We start from the raw sequence: 23,112 nt of genomic DNA on the forward strand, positions 1-23,112 counted from the left end.
TGAGCATTTCTAGACACCTGACCTTAGGAAGGATATTTGGGTCTTGTAGGGAATTTATCTCAATATTACCTTCATTCCATAAGTTAAACTATGAGGAGAGATTATACAAACTACTGTTGTAATATTTGGACTTTAGCAGATTAAGGGATGAGTTGATTGAAATTTCAAGATATTAAGAGGAACAGAAAGGTAGAGAGAAAAATTGTTTCTACTGGTTGGGGAGTCTAGAACTTGGGGGCATAGTCTAAAAAATTAGGAAATTAGGAAATAGTTATACAGCCTTGGATGATAGAAGTTTGGAACTTTCTTCTGCAAATGGCAGTTGGTGCTAGGCCAATAGTTGATTTTAAATCCAAGATTAATAGATTTTTGTTAACTAAAGGCATTAAAGGAGATGGAGCAAAGATGAGCATACAGAGTTTGGTCACAGAGAAACCATGATCTCATTCAATGATGGGACAGTGTCGAGGCACTCAGTGGCCTATTCCTGTTAGAGAACACCAGAGCAGTGAAATGAGCTGAAAAGTGGCAGCTGGAGTTCAATGCATGTGAAATGTTACATTTTAGGAGGACTAACTTGGAATGGCAAATACTAGAAATGACAGGATTTTGAAACATGTGGATGAGAAGAGAAACTTTGGTGTCTGTATACAGCAATCCTTAAAGGTGGCAGTGCAAGTTGATAAGGCAGCTTTAAAAAATTGTTCAGATTTTTAGGATGCTAAATATAGAGGAATAGAATATAAAAGCAAAGAAATCATGCTGAAACTTTTATCAATCATTGGTTAGGCCTCAGCTGGAGCATTGTGGTTAATTCTCCACACCACAGGAAAGATATAAAGAACTTAGAAAAGGTACAGAGGAGGTTTACCAAAATGTTACCAGGAATGAAGAACTTCAGGAATGTAGAAAGGTTGGAGAAGTTAGGACTGTTCTCCTTAGAATAGAGAAGTGACCTATAGAGATTTATAAGATGCTGAAAGGTTTTAATTGAGCAAATAGAGAAAAATGATGGCCTCTAACAAGTTAGGCAATAACCAGAGGTCATGGAATTAAAATCCAGTGAGGAGATGAGGAGAATTTTTTTTCAGTCATAGCGATGTCAGGCTCTGGAATGTTCTACCTGAAAAGGTGCCGAAAGTTGAATTCATTCATGATTTTAAAAAGGACTTTGAGATCTACATGAGAATGGGGAATTTCCAGGCCTACGGATAAAAGGAGATGTGCACTATGCATAATTGCTCTTTCAAACAGAGCCAGCGCAGGCACAAAGTGCTGCAAATTTCAATGGTTCTACGGTCAAGGAAAGGCGGGTGCGTCTCAGCTGAAACGTTGCTTTTGGGACCATTTTTCTGCTGGTGTGGTCGGTGTTCGGAGCTGTGAGAATGAAAGCGTGGAGTGTTTCTAATTTAAAGGTCCAAGCATCAGTAAATGAGGTGACTGCCCTCCATTCCTGGCCAAGTCTGTCATTTCCCCTTTAGTGCGCGGATAGCAACTTTACGCTCATAACGGCGCAGGGCTACGTGTGATAAGCTTCTCGTTTGCTAATTTTAAACACGCAATTTGGCATTTATGAAAGGCATAATTAAGTTCCAGTACAGCAAATGGAGATGATAAAGGCGTCGAGCGATGGGCCCGTTTATCGAGTGGACAGCAGAGTTCAAAGCAGTACATCTGACACATCTTTACTGACTCTATAAAGAGGCACCTGCTTAGAGCCTCAAGACACAAGTGTACAGCTAGCACTCTGCACAAGGCGCTCTTCCTAAAGAAGCTCATTTCTTTTCTAGGTATGTGTGTGAGTGAGTGCCATTTGCCAGCAAGAGCTGCAGGTCGTTGTGGAGCAGCCGGCCCTCCAGCACACCTTGCAGGCGGATACCTACTGTTTTGGGAGTTTACCTCGTCCTTTTACTATATGTAAATTGTTGCCCGTTGCTTAGGGAGTAAAGCATGAGCAAAAATGCGGTGGGACCTTGTTAAGCCCTCGGGGATTGATCTGTGAGGGCGCCTTGCACTTGAGACATTCACATTCCCAGTTGGCGGATAGATTTCATTTTATTTTTAAACCCCAATGTTGCTTGATCAACAGTTTCTGCAGAAAGAGACCTGGCACGTTTGTGATCCTGAGGAATTCCCACCCATTCCCAAATGCCAGGTGAAACCAAATCGGCTCCTGGTGATGTCAGGAATGTATAACTTCAGCAGATCAAAATTCGTTTTAAAATTTTCCACAATGTCACCACACGTCAAGAGGCGTGGAATCTGCCTTGTTGGCTTTCGGGGGCTCCTTCATTACTAGTGTATAATAAAAGGTCGGATTGAGAATTCCTGCTGTTTTGGTAAACTCCTGGTTCCATTTATAGTCTGGCCAGTCCATCTCCCTTCCTGTTGACTGTCCAATCGAGCGGCATGTAACAAGTTTGTCTTATCAGTAAGGGGCATATATACCCCAGCTCTCAGGCAGACGGTGCCCAGCTCCACATCAGCAGCCTCTCAATAACTCCAGGCGTCTGCCCCAATCTATATCCCAAATGGCACCCAAGAAGGATGTAAAGAAGGCAGAACCCAAGCCTGCGGCGGCTCCAGCTCCCCCGCCCCCCGAACCACCTAAACCCAAGGAGCCAACTATCGACTTGTCCTCAGTCAAGGTGGGTACATTTCTGCGGGAAAATTGCCAGCAAATCTTTGCTCCAATATACTTTTGCCTTTTTTTTTTCTAATCCTACTGCTCGAAGTCCTGTCCAAGGGTCATGTCCAGATATTTTGAGGGTTGCATGTTCTAAGGATTAAGTTGTTCTTAACAAGTACTAAATGATGAAGATGTGAGATTAGTGATTTGGCTGCCCTGACAGAGCCCTTTAACATAAAAGTGTCCAGTCCTTCTTTATTATCTGTTTCATTCGACAAGATTAAGATTTTCTGAAATTGTATTTTGTTCTTACATTTTGAACGATAATTACACATTGTATCACACTGCATGTGTAGCACAGAGGACTGTATTCCACAGGAATCCTGAGAGTCCCTCTTGCTGCCTAATTTTATCATCAGTCCCATTCTCTCCGCCCACAACGAGCTGAGACAGTTAACAAGAAATTTGCTCCAGAAATACTACTAAATATGGGAGCGACACCAAGACGTGTCAGCTAACGTTACCATGAGATGTGATTGCTTAAAAAGGGCAGTGTCGTTATGTTTTGTCCGTTAATGTGCCGGCTCCGGATCAGTTCTCCGAATCAACCAGATGGCCCTTCTCACATATACATTGGACCAGTGCTGTCACTGTAATGAAATGTGCAGTTTAATTAAACGTGTCCCTACCAACAATAATCTCCGTCAGATCTACACTTTCACACTTCAAATAAAAATTTTAGAAAAACTCGTCAAAGATTCAAGACATGGTTATCCAGAGCCTTCGATTTACAGTTGTCCTATGATCTTAACAATTAGAGAACTGAAATGACTATAAAGTTCCTCTGATTCTACCATTCTTAGTTCCGAGCAGGATCTCGCTGATCACACTTGCTGAAGGAACTCTTTCCACTGTCTCAACCTCTTCCCTGCGGCATGTTATACATTCTGTATCAGAGCGCCAACATCTTCTCAGGGACTCAGACTTGGATTCTTTGAGCCTGTCTGGTGACCTGTGACCTATCTTTATAGAGTAACTTGTACATTTGAAATGATATGATTTGACTGGTGGGCAGCAGATGTTTATTGTATTGCCAGGTCGCACTAATTTAATGTTTGAACTGAAGGAAGATGCAGTACGGTCAATTTAAATATTAAACAATAGAAGGGTTAAATGATAAATCTGTTAATTCCCAATCTAGTTTCCGCAGATCCGTATTAGCATTTTAATGCAAGGAGGACACGGTGAGGGTATATGCAGGGGTGGTTCAGTGAGAGCTGTATGTAAGAGAGGCTCCAAGAGTATATGTAAGGGAGATTCTGAGACGGTGTAAGGGAAGCTGTGTGTAGAGGAGGCACTGTGGGCGTATATGTAGAGGAGGCACTGTGGGCGTATATGTAGAGGACGCACTATGGGCGAGGTTCTGAGGGAGTGTATGTCAGGGAGGCTCAAAGTATATGTAAAAGATGGACTCTGATAGCGGAGTCCCGGAGCCCATTCTCTTTATGGCTGGCTTCAATCTATCCATTGGCTCTGCCTTCCTCCATTGCTGGTCTCCTCTGAGAAGGCTTGCTATCACACATTCAGCTGAAAGACTGCTAGCTGCAGAGATGGAATCTCGTTCAGTGCCAACCCTGTGGAGGAGGGAGCCGAACTCAACTGGTGCTTTGAGTCTCAGAGACATTCCCGACTGTGAGCTTAGACTGAAATGCTGATGGCGAAACCTCTTTCCTCATCACTTCATCCGCAGGCCAGGAATCCGAAATTAATCCTGGAGATATGAGATAAGAGCATAACATGTTGGAAAGAGACATCAGTGTGAATATTCCGGGGTGGAGCAGATTCTGAGCTCTTTCAAATACTGACCAACTTTGCACCAGTCCCTGTCTGCTGCTGGACTGCACTGTGTATCTGTAGCTGGAGGCTCTCCTACAGGAGAGGCCGATGTTCAGGTAGTGCCACCATCATTAATTTCTTGTCTGCAGATGTTTCTCAACGATCGGGTGCCCCCTTGCGAGCAAGGAGCTCACAACCTCTCTCCTGGCACTGTACTGCAACACCGCCAATACCACCGCAACCCCCCAAGCCCACACACCTCACCATCTTCGTCCCTGGGCTAATTTGTCTTAAATACAAACAGAAAATGCTGGAAAAACTCAGTAGGTCAGGCAGTATCTGTGGAGAGAGGAACAGAGTTAACATTTCGAGTCCATATGACTTCTAATTTGTCTTATCTCGATTTGCCCAATCATTGTAATGAATGTATGCGAAATTAAAATCTTTAAATTATTACCCAAAATGGCTACAGTCTGGCATGTGCAAATATTTTCGGCATACAGGGTTCCCCTAAAATCCAACCATCAGGTCGTAAGCAATTTCGTTGAACAGGAAATTGACTTTTTCAACAGCCGTGTGCTATTGCTTGTCATGCCGCTGGTTTGCTTGCTAACTACTCATTGATATTAACGTGTGTCTGTGTTTTCCTTCTTTGCAACAGGTCTTCTGAGAATTAGAAGATGAAAACGGAACATTGCAAATGGACTCTTAAACCTTCAACTCAATGAAAGTTGTAGTCACTGTAAAACCCGTTCTCTAAGAGGTAACGGAGCATGAAGCCGCCAGTCAGGGGATTTGACAGACTGGGAGACAGGCAGATTGTCACATGTCACGAGCATGTGAATCAGGCACATTCTCCCCCTCCCACCTTCCTTTTATAAGTGAAAAAATACTGTCACAACATTGAATTTCAAATAGTACAATATGATTTTTCAGGGAGTCCTTGCACTTGCTGAGGCAAGAGCTGTCAGTACAACGCATTTTCTATTTTATACACTTTACAATCTCATTGAGGTCAAGTAAAGTAGGGGCAAGGTTAGTCACTTTTTTGCCCAGCCTTATGAAAACCAGTGTGATCTTAGCCCACTTCCTGTACCAATTGCCCTTATGGAATCTCTGGTACCCACATCCCACCAACATTTACAGCATGCATTCACACCACAAGGTTAGATCAGTGTCAAGTAATTACAGCTTCACTTCAACACTAAACCTTGGTGTCTACACCAGTAAGACTCCCAGATGCGAAAGAGTTCTGGTCCTCTTTGGTCCATGTCAGGATGGCTCTGATACTAGCTCCAGACGGTATTTACACTATCATTTCATGTCCATATCAAGTGAAACATCATCTTAAGGCTCACTGACATGATAATTTATGTTCCATTTTGGCTCTCCACCTTCACTAAAGATTTAGTGTAAATCCAGAGTCAGGGCTGAAGAAAATTGGAGTGAGACTTCCTGGAGGAGGGTCTCTGTTTGACACTATTATGGACATAAACAATCATTAGGAAAGGGATTAGTGCCAAAGGTCTGCTGAGCAACAAATGTGATAGAATACGTCCAAGGAATGAGAGGCCATAGGCTATAGGCTAACTGTAAACTATAGGCTAACTAACTGTAGACAATAGACTAACCATAGCTTAGTGTCAGGAAAGATAGAATTTTTACTCAAAGATGTAATAGAGAAACATCCAGAAACTAAAAACACAGTAAAGAGTAGTCAGCATTTATTGCAAAAGGAACAGTTATGCTTGATCAATCTTAATGAATTCTTTCACAAAGTAACAGAAAAAGAAGATAAGGGTAACGCAGCAGATGTAAAATACTTAGATTTTCAAAAGGGATTTGATAAAGTGCAGCAGAGTAGACTCTTGGCTGGAAGCAAAAGGTAAGAGTCAGAATAGCTACTGGCAAAAGATCGAAAGTCATGTTCCACAAAGATCAGTGTCATGATCAATGTCAAGACCACTGGGAACCATTTATAGAAACAACTTGAACTCCAAAGTCAGCAATACAATTTAACAGTTTACAAATGATATCAAATTATAGTTAATACAAAATACAAAAAGGTGTTAAATTGCTGAATGAGCATGTAAAAGGCAAATTAATTTTAATTTAGATAAGTTTGGGGTAGTGTATTTTGGTAGGAGAAATGAGGCCACATCCCCCTTGGGCAATAAGAGTCTAAGTGGGGTAAAGGGGCAAAGAAATCTATGGGTAGTGGTACAGAAGTCGTTAAAAGTAATGTTTTTTTTTGCTAACTACTACTGAGTTTGGGTTGATTTGTTTCCAGCATTCTATCAGCAGAGCTGGCCTCCATATTCCCAAACAAAAACAAAAATAGCTGGAAAAACTCAGCAGGTTTGGCAGCATCTGCAGAGAGGGACACCGTTAATGTTTTGAGTCCGAATGGCCCTTTGGACTCGAAACGTTAACTTTGTCCTTCTCCACAGATGCTGCCAGGCCTGCTGAGTTTTTCCAGGTATTTTTGTTTTTGTTTTGGATTTCCAGCATCTGCAGTTTTTTTGCTTTTATCCATATTCCCAAAGGTATCTAAATTCCTTTATTTTACCTCCCTTCAGGATATAGTTACTAATTATCCAAAGCTAATTAATACAGATGTCAGTATTTAATAATCAGGGCATTCTATTTGATCCAGAGAGGAGCCTAAAGTAGGGAAGTTATGAATTTTGTACTGAACATTGGTAAGACCCACACTTAGAATACCATCCACAGTTCTAGTCTCCATGTTACAAAAAGAAAATAGAGGCACTGGTGGAGGCCCAAAAAGAAGCATGCTACCAGAACTGAAAGTTAATGACTACCAAGAAAGCTTAGAGGTTTGGGCTCTTCTCTATAAAAGAGAAGATTGAGGGAATACCTAATTAAGGTCTTTAAAATTAGGAAGAGTAGATGTAGGGAAGATATTTCCCTTTGATGGGGGTGGTCCACAACCAGGGGGTGATAAATATAAGATGGTCACTAATAATTAACAAGGCATTCAGGAGAACCTGTATTACACAGAGAGTGGTTAGAAAGTCGAACTTGCTATCGCTGTGTGTATTTGAAGTGAATAGCATAGATGTATTTAAGGGGAAGCTAGACAAGCACATGAGGAGAAAGGGATAGACAGGTATAATGTTCTGGTTTGATGAAGTAGTAGGAGGATGCTAAGGTGGAGCATAAACACAGGCATGGACCAATTGAACCACATGGCCTGCTTTTGTCCTGTAAAGTGTACGTAATTCTATGACACCTACATGGATTGCAGTGTCAAACTTGGTGTCAAAAATTTCCCACAGATCTCTTGATACTTCTTGAAAGAATCATACAACAGCTTACATATATATAGTGCCTTTAGCCTAGTAAAACATTTTAAGGGGCTTCATTGGAGTTTCATGAACCAAAAATTGACACCAAGCCCCATAAAGTGGTAATAGGAGATATAACAAGAAGCTTGGTCAAAGAGATGGTTTTTATAGCTTGGTTTAAAAGAGAAGAGAGAGAAAGAGAACATTTTATGGTAGGAATTCCAAAGCTTGGGACTCAGTGAGCTGAAAGCATAGTCACTGATCATGGAGTGAAGAAAGTAAATGCACAAGAGGCCAGAATTAGAGAAGCACACATATCGCAGAGGGTGCAAGGACTGAAAGAGGTTACAGAGATAGGGAGGGGGGAGGGGGGTGGGGGTGGGGAGAGAAGAGGCTTAGAAGGAACTTGAAAACAAGGATGAGAATTTTAAAATCAATGCACTGGCAGACCAGAAGCCCATGTAGGTCAGTGAGCACAGACATGATGGGTGAATAGAACTTGGAGCGAGTTAGTATACAGGCAGCAGAATTTTTGATGATCTCAAGGATTTGGTGGATGGAAAATGGGAGATCAGCCAGAAGTGCATTGGAATAATCTGGCCAGGAGGTAACAAAATATGAATAAGGGTTTCAGCAGCAGGTGAGCTGAAGCAGGGTGAGAAACAGGTGATGTTATGGAGGTGGAAGTAAGCAGCCATAATGATGGAATGAATATGTAGTCAGAAGCTCTTCTCTAGATCAAATAGAATGTCAGGTTAGTAAAATACTGATATATATATATAATTGATTTTGACTAATTAATAATTTAACCTCTCAGAGGAAGTAAAGGAATTTAGGCAACTTTGGAGATATGGATCCAGCTCCAAGAGGACAATCTGCTGATAGAAGGTTGGAAACAAATCAGCCCACTGTAACAAACTCATTAGCATTTAGCAGAAAAAAATGCAAGAGACAAACACAAAACAAATGGTTCAATTTTAACGAGGGTGTAGGAACAGAGAGACCTGGGCTTTGCATACACAAATTTCTGAAGATGGCAGGGTAAATTGATAAGTCCATTAAAAAAGCACACGGGATCAAGGCTTTATAAATGGATGCATAGAATATAAAAACAAGCATGTTAAATAATAAATCTCTGATTAGGCCTCAGATGGAACATTGTATCCAATTCTGAGCACTACACTTAAGGAAGGATATCAAGGACTTAGAGAAGAGACTTTGTTAGTTACATGAAGAAACTAGAGAAGCTGAGATTGTTGTTCTTGGAGCTAGAAGATTAAAAGGGAGATTTAATAAAGGTGTTCCAAATCTTGAAATTGTACGGAGAAAGCAGGAGTGTGGGATTGAGTAAATAATCCTTTCAAGAGCTCGCATAGGCACAATAGGCAGAATGGCCTCCTTCTGTGCTGTACTCTGCAGCCTCTGTAAACTCTAGCTCATCCAGAAGTCTGTTGCCCATATCCTAACTCACATCAAGTCCCTTTCACCTCTGTGCTTGCAAATCTAGATTGACTCCAAGTCCAGCATTGCTTTGATTTTAAAATTCTCATCCCTGTTTTCAAATCCCTCCATGGAAAATGCACTGGCATCAAGTACATGCACAGAGCTCTCTTTCTTGGGAAGCAGTATTCCAGTCTCACTCAGGGAGTATAAATCAGATGATGGCTGAAGTACAGCTTTTGTACTGGTTTGACTAACTGCTCAGAATATCAAAGGACCATCATCACTGAGTTATACTGTCAGATATTGGCAATTAGCAGGTAGCCAATTATAATGGCATATTTAAGCAGGTGATTTTGAGGCAAAAAGGTGTGATTGCTGCTGTGACCTATCACCCAGGCTGGGGTCAGAACCAGCCTCTGTCACCCTGAACTGTTCATTACTTCAACAGTTCTAGGAATCTGTGGCAACAACTAATTTGTTTTCCATTTACTGCATAATTTCTAACACTCATTTACCATTACAGATTTTTAATCAAGCCATATACTTAATTTAAAGATTTCTACACTATAATGCTCAGAAGTAGGGTCGCCCACTGCAGTTCAAAGTATTCCTGGAGGCTTCATCACATGACTTGTCCTCACACTCTAGCCATTCGTTCTACTGCCTTCCTAGCCAATTGGGAAGTGAAACGACTCATTACCTAACTGGATGATGCTTAACTGTCAGCCAAACAGCCTTTCTCCCCAACATTTTCAATATTTTTATGCCTGGTAAAGAGAAATGTTCAAAGAAAATGAAGTAAGAAAGCAATCTTTTTGAATGTCCCTAAGATATTTCTCCAGGGTTTCACAGAGCAGTGTCCTGGGGATTGATCTTCAATTCCTGGGTACTCCAGGCCAGTCCTGGAGGATTGGCAACCCCATTTAGGAGTCAAATCAGCAAGCACTTTTTTCCATACACAGGGTAATAGAAAACCTTTTCACCCAAAGGAGGTAAAGGCTAGGGGTCAATTGGAGATAGAGCTGGATAGATTAGTGTTAGGTAAACGGACGAGACTATGGAGCGAAGGCAAGGGTATGAACAACCCTCTCCCGTTCCATTGTCGCATGTTTTAATTTACATAATTCTCTAACCTGATATAAATAATTCACAATAATTCCTTTTTAGAAAAAGTAAAATTTGCGTTTATACCGTGCCTTTCACAGTCTCGGGACGTCCCAAAGGGTCTCACAGCCAAGTGTAGTCACTGCTACAAAGTGGGGAAACATTGAGAGGAAAGTTCCAGCAGTGTACAGTGTGATGAGGCTTTGTCAAGGAGCTGGCCGAATCTGCTGACGTGCCCCAGACTCCTTGCCTGAAATTCCTTGGTCCCAAAATAGGGTAGTAGTGTATTTCTGGCACGGTCTTCCTGCCCTAAGAAAGTTAAAGAACTCGGGATCAGTGGGAGGGCCAGGCTTTGCTGACACCTGATGCCTCTACCCCGTCACCCCCACACATTAATAAGAGGCGAGGCTGTGAGGAGAGAGAGGACCCAGCTGTAGGAAGACACAAGCACCTCCTGAGTCCCCTGCTGTTCCTCCTCGCCCGTCCTCTGCGGATCTCCAGCCATGGTGGGTCAGGCTGCCGCTCAAACTGCTGCCTTTCATTCATTCATTCATTTCCCTCTCGGTGCATTTGCAATGTCTCCAATCTCTGTTTTCTTCTTCTTGCCTTACAGTCATTCTCAGCAGACGAGGTCGCCGGTAAGTGTTGCAGAGAAGCCTGGTGAGCCGGGTTGGAACAACGCCGCATTCAATGGCAGCGGTTTGGAACTGCCATTGGGGCTTGTCTCAACCCCGGCTAACAGCCCTGACTTTCCCAGTGCGGTCCCCAGGGAGAGCCAGGCCTCCTTCCGAACCTCCTTAAGTATCTTCGTTTGGGCATTTTTTTATCTTTCAGATCGAGTTCACCGCGGAGCAGCAGGAAGGTGAGAAGCGGTTGTTTCATCCTCCTCTGCGGGATCTGCCATGTCGGTAACCGGGGGTTCAGCTTTCAATGTCTGCGCCCGGCCGGCTCCGAGCAAGGACACCGGCTCCGTCCCGTACTCAGCTCCACTGTCGCTCACATCAGCAGGGAGCTGCCCGGGGCTGGGCTCGGGGACCGGGGAAAGCGCTTAGGATTTCTACTGCTCGCTTTAATAAACAGGCCAAAGCCTAAATATGGTTGGGAACTGATTGCGGGTTCTAGAGTATGGAGCGGGGTGGGGGATGTTGTCGATTTGGGCTCTGGGTGCTGTTTACCTGGGTGCTATGGGTTGGGATTTCTATGGGTCTGAGCTCTGGGTGCTGTCAGTCTGGGAGTTGTGGACTGGGAGTTCTGTAGGACTGAGGTCTGGGTGCTGTGGGTGTGGGGTCTGGGTGCTGTGGGCTGGGAGTTCTGTGGGTGTGGGGTCTGGGTGCTGTGGGTGTGGGGTCTGGGTGCTGTGGGTGTGGGGTCTGGGTGCTGTGGGTGTGGGGTCTGGGTGCTGTGGGTGTGGGGTCTGGGTGCTGTGGGTGTGGGGTCTGGGTGCTGTGGGTGTGGGGTCTGGGTGCTGTGGGTGTGGGGTCTGGGTGCTGTGGGTGTGGGGTCTGGGTGCTGTGGGTTGGAGTTCTGTGGGTCTGGGGCCTGGGTGCTGTGGGTTGGAGTTCTGTGGGTCTGGGGCCTGGGTGCTGTGGGTTGGAGTTCTGTGGGTCTGGGGCCTGGGTGCTGTGGGTTGGAGTTCTGTGGGTCTGGGGCCTGGGTGCTGTGGGTTGGAGTTCTGTGGGTCTGGGGCCTGGGTGCTGTGGGTTGGAGTTCTGTGGGTCTGGGGCCTGGGTGCTGTGGGTTGGAGTTCTGTGGGTCTGGGGCCTGGGTGCTGTGGGTTGGAGTTCTGTGGGTCTGGGGCCTGGGTGCTGTGGGTTGGAGTTCTGTGGGTCTGGGGCCTGGGTGCTGTGGGTTGGAGTTCTGTGGGTCTGGGGCCTGGGTGCTGTGGGTTGGAGTTCTGTGGGTCTGGGGCCTGGGTGCTGTGGGTTGGAGTTCTGTGGGTCTGGGGCCTGGGTGCTGTGGGTTGGAGTTCTGTGGGTCTGGGGCCTGGGTGCTGTGGGTTGGAGTTCTGTGGGTCTGGGGCCTGGGTGCTGTGGGTTGGAGTTCTGTGGGTCTGGGGCCTGGGTGCTGTGGGTTGGAGTTCTGTGGGTCTGGGGCCTGGGTGCTGTGGGTTGGAGTTCTGTGGGTCTGGGGCCTGGGTGCTGTGGGTTGGAGTTCTGTGGGTCTGGGGCCTGGGTGCTGTGGGTTGGAGTTCTGTGGGTCTGGGGCCTGGGTGCTGTGGGTTGGAGTTCTGTGGGTCTGGGGCCTGGGTGCTGTGGGTTGGAGTTCTGTGGGTCTGGGGCCTGGGTGCTGTGGGTTGGAGTTCTGTGGGTCTGGGGCCTGGGTGCTGTGGGTTGGAGTTCTGTGGGTCTGGGGCCTGGGTGCTGTGGGTTGGAGTTCTGTGGGTCTGGGGCCTGGGTGCTGTGGGTTGGAGTTCTGTGGGTCTGGGGCCTGGGTGCTGTGGGTTGGAGTTCTGTGGGTCTGGGGCCTGGGTGCTGAGGTTGATAAGTTTTGTTGGTTACTTATCGAGAAAGATGCAAAAGGTGGTTGTGTGGTGGTAGGTGTGGCGGTGGTAAGGGGCTGTGAGGTTTTTGTTCCAACCGTGGCCTGTTTTTGTGGTGGTAAAATGCCTCTTGAGTGGTTAGGACAGTCTTGACAAGTGCAGTGCTAAACAGTAAACTAGTCATTTGGAAGTAAACTTATTGAAATATTAAAAATGTTTAAAATGATGTTCAGATGGCAAATCTACACCTGGGACAGTGCCCACGTACTGGCTGCCTTAGTCACGCCCACATACTTGTGCTTTTGGTCATTCTGGGTGCCAGGCCCTTTGTTCACTATAGATAACAGCTCCCTTGGTCGCTACGTGAGCTCCAGGGTGTTGCTGAGGAACTTTACTTTGTTCTGCCAGTCTAGTGAAATCATAGCCCCTGTTCCAAGTGAAAACATCAGCAGAGGAAATGTTAAAGGTCACAGTTAAACAGGGTCACTCATCCCACAAGCATGGCAATTGACAGTCTTGAAGGTTGCCTTGCATAAATGGAATTGAATAATTAAACTTCTCTGGTTAGCTGATTATTTGACTATTGGTCCTGACGTAAACAGGATTTTTAAAAAACACTAAAGCAGACAGAAGGCTGGCTTATTAGACAAAGACTGCCTTGTAATTAACAGGGAGAAGACTAGCAGTCAGATACTGTGAGCTGATGTAAATTAGTTTCAGCCAGACAGTGCTCTGTGTCTGGTGAGTTGCTCATAAATAGTTATGACAGAATCATAATGAAACATCCAGATACAGTTATTTGGAATTTTTCCCATGCTAACCACTGCCACTCTGCACTTCACCAGAAGGAATCATTGAGATAAACTCAAAAGACATGTCCTTAAAAGGCTAAAACATTGGCTTGAATATCCAAATCAGTGTGAACAGTATTAGTTATGTGCTTTTGCACTGCACAGAGGCCAACATATTCATTGTGACACCTCCTAGTTGGTTTCCAATGTGTATTTTTCCTTCCTGTGGCATTTTTAGCTTCAGTCCTCAGATCCTATCTGGATCATGAGGCCGTGGGACCGGATGTGTGCTCTTAGTGGTGTTTTAGTTAAGTTTGTTTCTTCCAAATTTTCATCCGTTCTGTATTGTGTGTATTTGTTGTATTCTCTTCCCCCATAGACTTCAAGGAGGCATTCCTCCTCTTTGACAGGACTGGTGATTCCAAGATTACCTACAGCCAGGTTGCAGATGTCATGCGTGCTCTTGGCCAGAATCCAACCAATGCTGAAGTGAAAAAGATCCTGAGCAACCCCAGCAATGAGGGTAGGTCCCTGGCACAGGCTCTTTGTCTGAATAGTTTCCATCTGTGCTGTTCTATTTTATGACTCTATACAAACTTTGATTTCTGAGGATATTTTCCAAGCCCTGAGTAGCCGTAGCATTCACCTTTTGTTGTCTTTTGTTTTAGAAATGGCCCACAAAGCCGTTGAGTTTGACCAGTTCCTACCCATGCTCCAGACCATGGCCAACAACAAGGAGCAGGGTTCCTATGAAGACTTTGTTGAGGGTCTGCGCGTCTTTGACAAGGAAGGCAACGGCACCGTGATGGGGGCTGAGCTCCGCCACGTTTTGGCCACACTGGGTATGACATGCACACGGTCTACAATGTCAAAGCATAATCATAAATCAACTACCATAAAGTGGGACCTGTTCTTGGCAAAATAGAATTTGAAAGTCTAGAAAGATTATTTTTTAAATCATTGTTTCTTAATGAGATTCTATTCCTTGTGTTTGCTGTCATCCTTTGAATGAAATGCAACCAACGCATTTTGCATTCAGCTCAATTTTCCTAAAGTTAGGATGCAACTGGCTTTCCATGTGTGGGAATGGGATGGGGGAATTTGTCCTCTTTTTCACTTTATAAGTAGAACGAATAACAACAGTTCTTTATATAGCTCCAGAATAGCCTAAAACTTCACAGGCAAGGAATTACTTTGTGATGACTTTTGGACAAATGCACCCAATTTGTGCACAGCAAGTTCCCACAAACAGCAAGGAGATCAAATACAGGTTCCCTGGCCATTTGTGGTGTTGAGAGAGGAATATTGGCAAGGACACTGGGGGAGCTCCCTGCTCCCGTGAACCACTGGCATGGGATTATTTATACCCAACTGAACCTCTGTTAACGTCTCGTGGAGAGGGATGGATGCGAGAGATGGGGTTAGAAAATGTGAAAGCAAACATTGAACAGAGAGCTGAAATAGACAACAAAGTCAAGAAGTTAGGCAGAAACAGTACAATAAAAATAAGAGGGAACATAATTGTACAGGGAAGAAAGGGAAACGAAACTGGTAAATCATGAACCCATGCAATCATGTGTCAAACAGTGTGGGGGTAGTGCCAGAGCCCACTAAAGCAGTGCTGGGGGTAGGAGTCAGTGTCTGAAACTATGGAGGCAATGCATTGGCAGTGCAGGGTGGGCTGTATAATCAGGGTGCATGAGTACTCTGGGTTGACATAGTGCCTGTTGAAATATCATGACTTAGACATTGAGTGCACTTGATGAAGCTTCAGCCAGGACTCCAAGGGCTCCTGCTCAATAAGCACACAACCTCCACACCAAATTCTCCTGGCATATTTGGCATTTGCTTTTAGTGAGTTTTTTTTCTTTGTTTTTTTGTATGGCAGATGATACTGTGAATTTTCATGAGTCTGCAATACAAGGCTCATTCCTGACATAGTATCCTAATATTCTGGACATCTAAATCCAGCACTTACATATTAACCACCTTTTACCTTGGTAATATTTCTGGTGAGCATGTTTACGCACAGTATCTCTGCCCTGTAAACTGCATGAGGAAAGAGATTGTCCATTTTAAATGTTGATGTTACAACCTTTGCTCTTTACACCAGGTGAGAAGCTGACAGAGGATCAAGTGGAACAACTGCTGACAGGTCAAGAAGATGCCAACGGCTGCATCAACTATGAGGGTAGGTGTTTGAACAAGCTCAAGCATTTCCCATCATTTTTCTGTTTTTTTTCATTTTGTGCAAATTATTTTGTAATTTTACTTTTTGTTCTGTTATGTTAATTTATTTTTGTTCCCTTTTGACAGCTTTTGTCAAACACATCATGTCTGTTTAAGATGGATCCCCATGGTATGCATCTGCATGTTTTCTTCAGTTCTTTTCTTTCATCTTGAAGTCTGTTCTATTTTTGTACAATTCCTTATTTGTCAGTGGTAGCAGGATTTGTTTTTATCATGTGTCACTTGCACGCCAATAGCAAATCTAACTTTGAACCATTCATAAAAACAAAAAACTGCGGATGCTGGAAATCCAAAACAAAAACAGAATTACCTGAAAAAACTCAGCAGGTCTGGCAGCGTCGGCGGAGAAGAAAAGAGTTGACGTTTCGAGTCCTCATGACCCTTCAATAGAACTAGGTGAATCCCAGGGAGGGTTGAAATATAAGCTGGTTTAAGGTGGTGGGGGTGGGAGTTGCGGGGGGGGGGCGGGGGGGGGTGCGGTTGGGTGGGGGGAGAGAAGTGGAGGGGGTGGTGTGGTTGTAGGCAAAAGCAGTGATAGAAGCAGATCATCAAAAGATGTCACAGACGGCAGAACAAAAGAACACATAGGTGTCGACGTTGGTGACATTATCTGAACGAATGTGCTAATTAAGAATGGATGGTAGGGCACTCAAGGTATAGCTCTAGTGGGGGTGGGGGGAGCATAAAAGATTTAAAAATATTTAAAAATAATGGAAATAGGAGGGAAAAAGAAAAATCTATATAATTTATTGGAAAAAAAACAAAAGGAAGGGGGAAGAAACAGAAGGGGGGTGGGGATGGAGGAGGGAGGTCAAGACCTAAAGTTGTTGAATTCAATATTCAGTCCGGAAGTGCCTAGTCGGAAGATGAGGTGTTGTTCCTCCAGTTTGCGTTGGGCTTCACTGGAACAATGCAGCAAGCCAAGGACAGACATGTGGGCAAGAGAGCAGGGTGGAGTGTTGAAATGGCAAGTGACAGGGAGGTTCGGGTCATTCTTGCGGACAGACCGCAGGTGTTCTGCAAAGCGGTCGCCCAGTTTACGTTTGGTCTCTCCAATGTAGAGGAGACCACATTGGGAGCAACGAATGTAGTAGACTAAGCTGGGGGAAATGCAAGTGAAATGCTGCTTCACTTGAAAAGAGTGTTTGGGCCCTTGGACGGTGAGGAGAGAGGAAGTGACCACTAGAGCTATACCTTGAGTGCCCTACCATCCATTCTTAATTAGCACATTCGTTTAGATAATGTCACCAACTTCGACACCTATGTGTTCTTTTGTTCTGCCTTCTGTGACATCTTTTGATGATCTTCTATCACTGCTTTTGCCTCCAACCACACCACCCCCTCCACTCCCCACCCCCCAACACCACCACCACCACCACCACCACCTTAAACCAGCTTATATTTCAACCCTCCCTGGGATTCACCTAGTTCTGTCGAAGGGTCATGAGGACTCGAAACGTCAACTCTTTTCTTCTCTGCCGATGCTGCCAGACCTGCTGAGTTTTTCCAGGTAATTCTGTTTTTGTTCTGAACCATTCATTATTAGTTTATGGTTAATTTGTAATGGTCAATAATCAGTTTGAGTGAACAGGTACCCAAAATTTTAACTGTTTTAGATTAAGAAGTACAGAGACCAGAGTGGGAGAAATAAGGAGAACAACAGTCTTCAGGCTGATCTTGGGGCAGGAAATTGTGGCATTATAATGCAGAACGGGGCTATATTTTTGCTCCTGCATGAACAGATGGGGGCTACATCGCATTTATTTGCAGCAGATTTTGAAATGTCCCCTCCCATCACCTAGTGTTTGAACTGGTCAAAAAGTATCAACCTTAATTATAACTGGGATTCAGTATGTCACTGAAACAATTAAAAATGAAAATACTTGAGCAAGGTCAAATGGACAGTCTGCATGAAATTTTCTTCATTTTCAGGATAAGGGTGACATTGAGAATGTGGTGGTGAGCCTTCTAATTGAGCTGCCACAATCTGTGTGTCCCACAATGCTGTTATTTAGGGAGTTCTGGGATTCTGATTCAGTGATATGATGGAATGGGGATGTATGTATCTAGGATGCTTGTGTATCTCAGAGGGGAACTTGGTGATGGTGTTCCCACACACCTGTTGCCTTGTCCTTTTAGCTGGTAGAAGCAACTGTGCACACACTGCAGCCATTGTATGCCAGTGCTGGAGTGAGGTATGTTTAAAGTCGTGGAGAGCAATGATGTTTAAGATGGTCTATATGAAATCAGTGCTTTTAGAACCAAGTCTGAGTGACTGGTTCAGTCATTCTTTTGCATTTTGCTACATTTCTCCACCCACCAAACTGCCCCCTCCACCCCGCAAGAATTTTACACATTGCTCATGTTATTTGTAATTTGTTTCCAGAATTGGTGCATATGGTTCTAAATGGCTGAACACCTGACAGGGCCAAGACATCACATCCTGGAACTTGTGGCTTTCTGACCAATGCAAACAGTCTCCTTTCAGACTGTGCAAGAATCACTTTGTTTTTTTTAGCTTGTATCCAATGGACAGTATTTCAAACAACAAAATGAAGAACAAGAAAAACCTTGAAGTTTGTGGTGGCAAACCTGATGGATAAAACTACTTAGTTTGTCCATGATGTTTGATGTGGTTGGAAAGCACACGTGGCAGTCAACATCCAATAAAGTCTCAGTGGTCAATCTGTGGCTGTATCATCCATATTACATCTCCACATGCGACAGTCTTCAGTTATTAACTCTGTACAGTGTACTTCAAAAAATGACACATAAAATGTCAAAAAAAACTTGTGTTGTGCTTTAATTTTTATGGAGCATTGCATGCTACTGTTACTGTTCAATTCGTCTGGTGCTTTGGGAAGAACGTTCCTTTCGCTCACTGCTCTTTGTTAAGTTCCCAGATCTGTAATGGGAGGTGTTGAAAAACTTACCTCTCACTAAGTTATCTCCTTCAGAAATGATTAATTTCCCTCTCTTCAAATTGGGTACCTTGATCATATGATAGCTGCAAATTGTTTTTGCATTGATCTGATAGTGGTTGAATCTCATGCAGTTGAGTTTTTGTTTTGCTCATGGCTTTGCACCAGCAGTGTTGTGCAATAAATTCCAAGAATCAGAATGTCTCACTGTGAGCAGGAAAAGAGGGAAAGCCTAAGGCAAGAGGAGAAATCGTATGTAGACCATGGATTCACAGGGGACAAAGTAGAAGTGGAGGAACTTTGATTCTACCAATAATTGATAACTGTTGGCCCAATTTCAATGAGTTACTCATAGTAATAATGTTCAGTTTCCCTTCATTATCAACAATAATGGAAAAATTACGGCACAGAAAGAAGCCATTCAGCCCATCGTGTCTGTGCCAGGCAAAAAAGAGGAAGAAGAAACTAGCCACTCATTTTAATCCCACTTTCCAGCACCTGGTCCATAGCCTTGCAGGTTCCAGCACTTCAGGTGTAGATCCAGGTATCTTTTAAATGAGTTGAGCATTTCAACCTCAACCACCAACTTAGACAGTAAATTCCAGATGCCCACCACCCTCTGGGTGAAAAAGTTTTTCCTCATGATTCCTCTAATCATTGTACCAATCACCTTAAGTCTATGCCTCCCTGGTAATTGACCACCACAGCTAGGGGAAACAAGTCTTTCCTGTCTACCCTATCTTGGCCATCATAATTTTGTACACCTCAATTAGATCACCCCTTAGCCTCCTCTGTTCTAAGGAAAACAACCCAGTACTATCCAAACTCTCCTTATAGCTGCAATTTTCAAGTTCTGGCAACATTCTTGTAAATCTCCTCTGCACTCTTTCCAGAGCAATTAGGTCCTTCCTATAGTGTGGTGACCAGAACTGAACACAAAATTCCAGCTGTGGTCTAATCAGCGCTTTGTACAGTTCCATCATTACATCCCTGATTTATGTATTCAATATCTCGCCCAATAAAGGAAAGCATTCCATATGCTTTCTTAACCACCTTGTCAACCTTCAAGGATCGTTGGACATGCACTCCAAGGTCTCTCACTTCCTCAACCCCTCTCAATAACTTCCCGTTGATTGAGTATTCCCTTGCTTTGTTTGCCCTCTCAAATGCATTACGTTACACTTTTCCAGATTGAATTGCATTTGCGACTTCTCCGCCCACTCAACCAAACCATTGATATCATTCTGGAGTTGACAGCTATCCTCTACACTGTTAGCTATGTGGCCAATTTTTGTGTCATCTGCAAATTTCATGCCTCCCACATTTAAGTCTAAATCATTAATATATACAACAAACAGCAAGGGCCCCAACACTCAGTCCTGTGGAACAACACTGAAAACTGTTTTCCATTCACAAAAACATCCATCGACCATTACCCTTTGTTTCCTGTCACTGAGCCAATTTTGGATCTAACCTGCCATCTTGCCCTATATCCCATGGGATCTCACCTTCCTGACCAGTCTGCCATATGGGACCTTGTCAAATGTCTTACCGAAATCCATGTAGACAACATCTGCTGCACTACCCTCATCAATCCTCCTTGTTACTTCCTCAAAAAATTCTATTAAGTTAGTAAGACACAATCTTCCCCTAACAAAACCATGCTGACTATCCCTGATCAATCTATGCCTTTCTAAGTGACAGTTTATCCTGTCTCTCGGAAGTGTTTCTAATAATTTGCCCACCACTTAAGTCGGGCCTATAATTTTCTGGCCTATCCCTTGCACGCTTTTTAGATTATGGTACAACGTTCCCAGACCTCCAAATCCTCTGGGACCTCGCCTGTATCTAGTGAGGATTGGAAAATGACCCTCACAGCATCTGCTATTTCTCCCCTGGTTTCCTTTAACAGCCTGGGATACAATCCATCTGGCCCTGGTGATTTATCCACCTTCAAGGACGCCGTCCCTCCAGTATTTCCTCTCTCACCATGTTTATTTCACACCATCTAATATTTCACACACCCCCTCTTTAACTGCATCATCAGACAGAGACAAAGTATTCATTGAGAACCCTGCCCACATCTTCTGCATCAACGCACAGGTTACCATGTACATCTCTGATAAGCCATACCTTTTCCTTAGTTATTCTCTTGTTCTTAACGTACTGGTGAAACATCCTAGGATTTTTGATTTTATCTGCCAAGATTTTTTCCTATCCTCTCTTTGTTTTCCTAATTTCCATTTTACTTTCCACCTGTACCTTCTTTACTCCTCTTGGCTTTCTACAGTATTAAGTATTTGTGACAGTCATAAGCTTTCTTTTTCTGCTTTATCTTGACCTGTATGCTTCTGGATAACCAGGGTGCTCTAGATTTGACAGTACCACCCTTTTTCTCTGTGGGGACACCGTGGGGACACTGTCTACACTGTGTCCGTAGAATCTCGCCTTTGAATGCCTTCCACTGATTTGACACAGCTTTTCCTTCTAATGGCTGTATCCAGTCCGCTCTCATCAGCTCACCTCTCAGCTTTGTAAAAATTTGTCTTCCCCCAGTAGTGGTATTGTTGCTGGACAAGTAATCCAGAGACCCAGGGTAATGCTCTGGGAACCTGGGTTCAAATCCTGCCACGGCAAATGGTGGAATTTGAATTCAATAAAATTCTAGAATTAAAAGTCTAATGATGACCATGAAACCATTGTTGATTGTTGTAAAAACACATCTGGTTATTGTCTTTTAGGGAAGAAAATCTGCTGTCCTTACTTGGTCTGGCCTACATGTGACACCAAACCCACAGCAATGTGGTTGACTCTTAAATGCCCTCTGAAATGGCCTAGCAAGCCACTCAGTTGTATCAAACCACTACAAAGCCTCAAAAAAGGAATTAAATCAGACAGACCCCCTGGCATCGACCTAGCCACCAGAAGTGACAATGGCAAATTCAGCCCTGTCAACCCCACAAACTCCTCCTAACTAACTTCTGGGGGCTCATGCCAAAATTGGGAGAGCTGTCTCTCAGACTAAACAAGCAGCAGCCTGACATAGTCATCCTCACGGAATCATATCTTACAGATAATGTCCCAGACACCACCATCAACATCCCTAGGTATGTCCTGTCCCACTGGCAGGACAGACCCAGCAGAGGTGGTGGCATGGTGGTATACAGATCGCCTCCAGACCCCATGAAGTCTCACAGCATCAGGTCAAACATAGGCAAGAAAATGTCCTGCTGATTACCACATACCACCCTCCCTCAGCTGATGAATCGTGCTCCTCCATGTTAAACATTACTTGGAGGAAGCACTGAGGGTGGCAAGGGTGCAGGATGCACTCTGGATGAGGGACTTCAATATCCATCACCAAGAGTGGCTCAGTAGCACCACCACTGACCAAGCTGGCCGAGTCCTAAAGGACGTAGCTGCTAGACTAGGTCTGCGATTGGTGGCGAGGGAAGCAACAAGAGGGGAAAAACATACTTGAACTCATCCTCACCAACCTGCCTGCCGCAGATGCATCTGTCCGTAACAGTATCGGTAGGAGTGACCACCGCACAGTCGTTGTGGAGATGAAGTCCCGCCTTCACATTGAGGATATCCTCCATTGTGTTGTGTGGCATTACCACTGTACTTTTGAACAGGTACAGCAACTCATGACTGGGCATCCATGAGGTGCTGTGGGCCATCAGCAGCAGCAGAATTGTACTCAAACACAATCTGTAACTTCATGGCCTGGCATATACCCCACTCTACCATTACAACCAAGCCAGGAGATCTGGTTCAATGAAAAGTGCAGGAGGGCATGCCAGGAGCAGCACTAGGTATACCTAAAGAAAAAATGAGGTGTCAGCCTAGTGAAGCTATAACACAGGACCGCTTGCGTGCCAAACAGCATAGGCAGCAAGTGATAGACAGAGCTAAGCGATCCCACAACCAATGGATCAGATCTAAGCTCTGCAGTCCTGCCACATTCATTGTGAATGTGGTCAATTAAACAACTCATTGGAGTAGGATGGTCCACAAATATCCCCATCCTCAATGATGGGGGAGCCTAGCTCATCAGTGTAAAAGATAAGGCTGAAGCATTTGCTACGATCTTCAGCCAGAAGTGCCGGGTGGATGATCTATCTCAGCCTCTGCCGGCGGTCCCCAGCATCACAGATGCCAGTCTTCAGCCAATTTACTCCATGTGATATCAAAAAACAGCTAAAGGTACTGGATATTGCAAAGGCTATGGGTGCTGACAATATTCTGGCAATAGTACTGAAGACTTGTGCTCCAGAACTTGCCATGCCCCTAGCCAAGCTGCTCCAGTACAGCTACAACATTGGCACAAAAAGCAGAACAATGCAAC

The 23,112-nt window shown here is 44.2% G+C and overlaps 1 protein-coding gene across 2 annotated transcripts; it reads left to right on the forward strand.

Annotated features, from left to right (window-relative positions):
• Positions 1 to 2,458: 2,458 nt before the first annotated feature.
• Positions 2,459 to 18,525, forward strand: LOC121285108 (myosin light chain 3, skeletal muscle isoform-like). 2 transcript variants are annotated; one of them, XM_041201259.1, is made up of 7 exons: positions 2,459 to 2,648; positions 11,155 to 11,182; positions 13,970 to 14,113; positions 14,259 to 14,432; positions 15,704 to 15,781; positions 15,907 to 15,949; positions 18,227 to 18,525. In XM_041201259.1, exons 1-6 carry the CDS (start codon positions 2,532 to 2,534, stop codon positions 15,933 to 15,935), a joined length of 570 nt encoding a protein of 189 aa, XP_041057193.1. In that variant the 5' UTR covers positions 2,459 to 2,531; the 3' UTR covers positions 15,936 to 15,949; positions 18,227 to 18,525. The 2 variants fall into 2 exon arrangements, with proteins under 2 accessions (XP_041057193.1, XP_041057194.1); XM_041201260.1 differs by lacking the exons at positions 2,459 to 2,648; positions 11,155 to 11,182 and adding exons at positions 10,695 to 10,826; positions 10,934 to 10,958.
• The last annotated feature ends 4,587 nt before the right edge of the window (positions 18,526 to 23,112 follow it).

This window comes from Carcharodon carcharias, chromosome 12 (assembly GCF_017639515.1).
Source record: "Carcharodon carcharias isolate sCarCar2 chromosome 12, sCarCar2.pri, whole genome shotgun sequence".
Lineage (NCBI taxonomy): Eukaryota > Metazoa > Chordata > Chondrichthyes > Lamniformes > Lamnidae > Carcharodon > Carcharodon carcharias.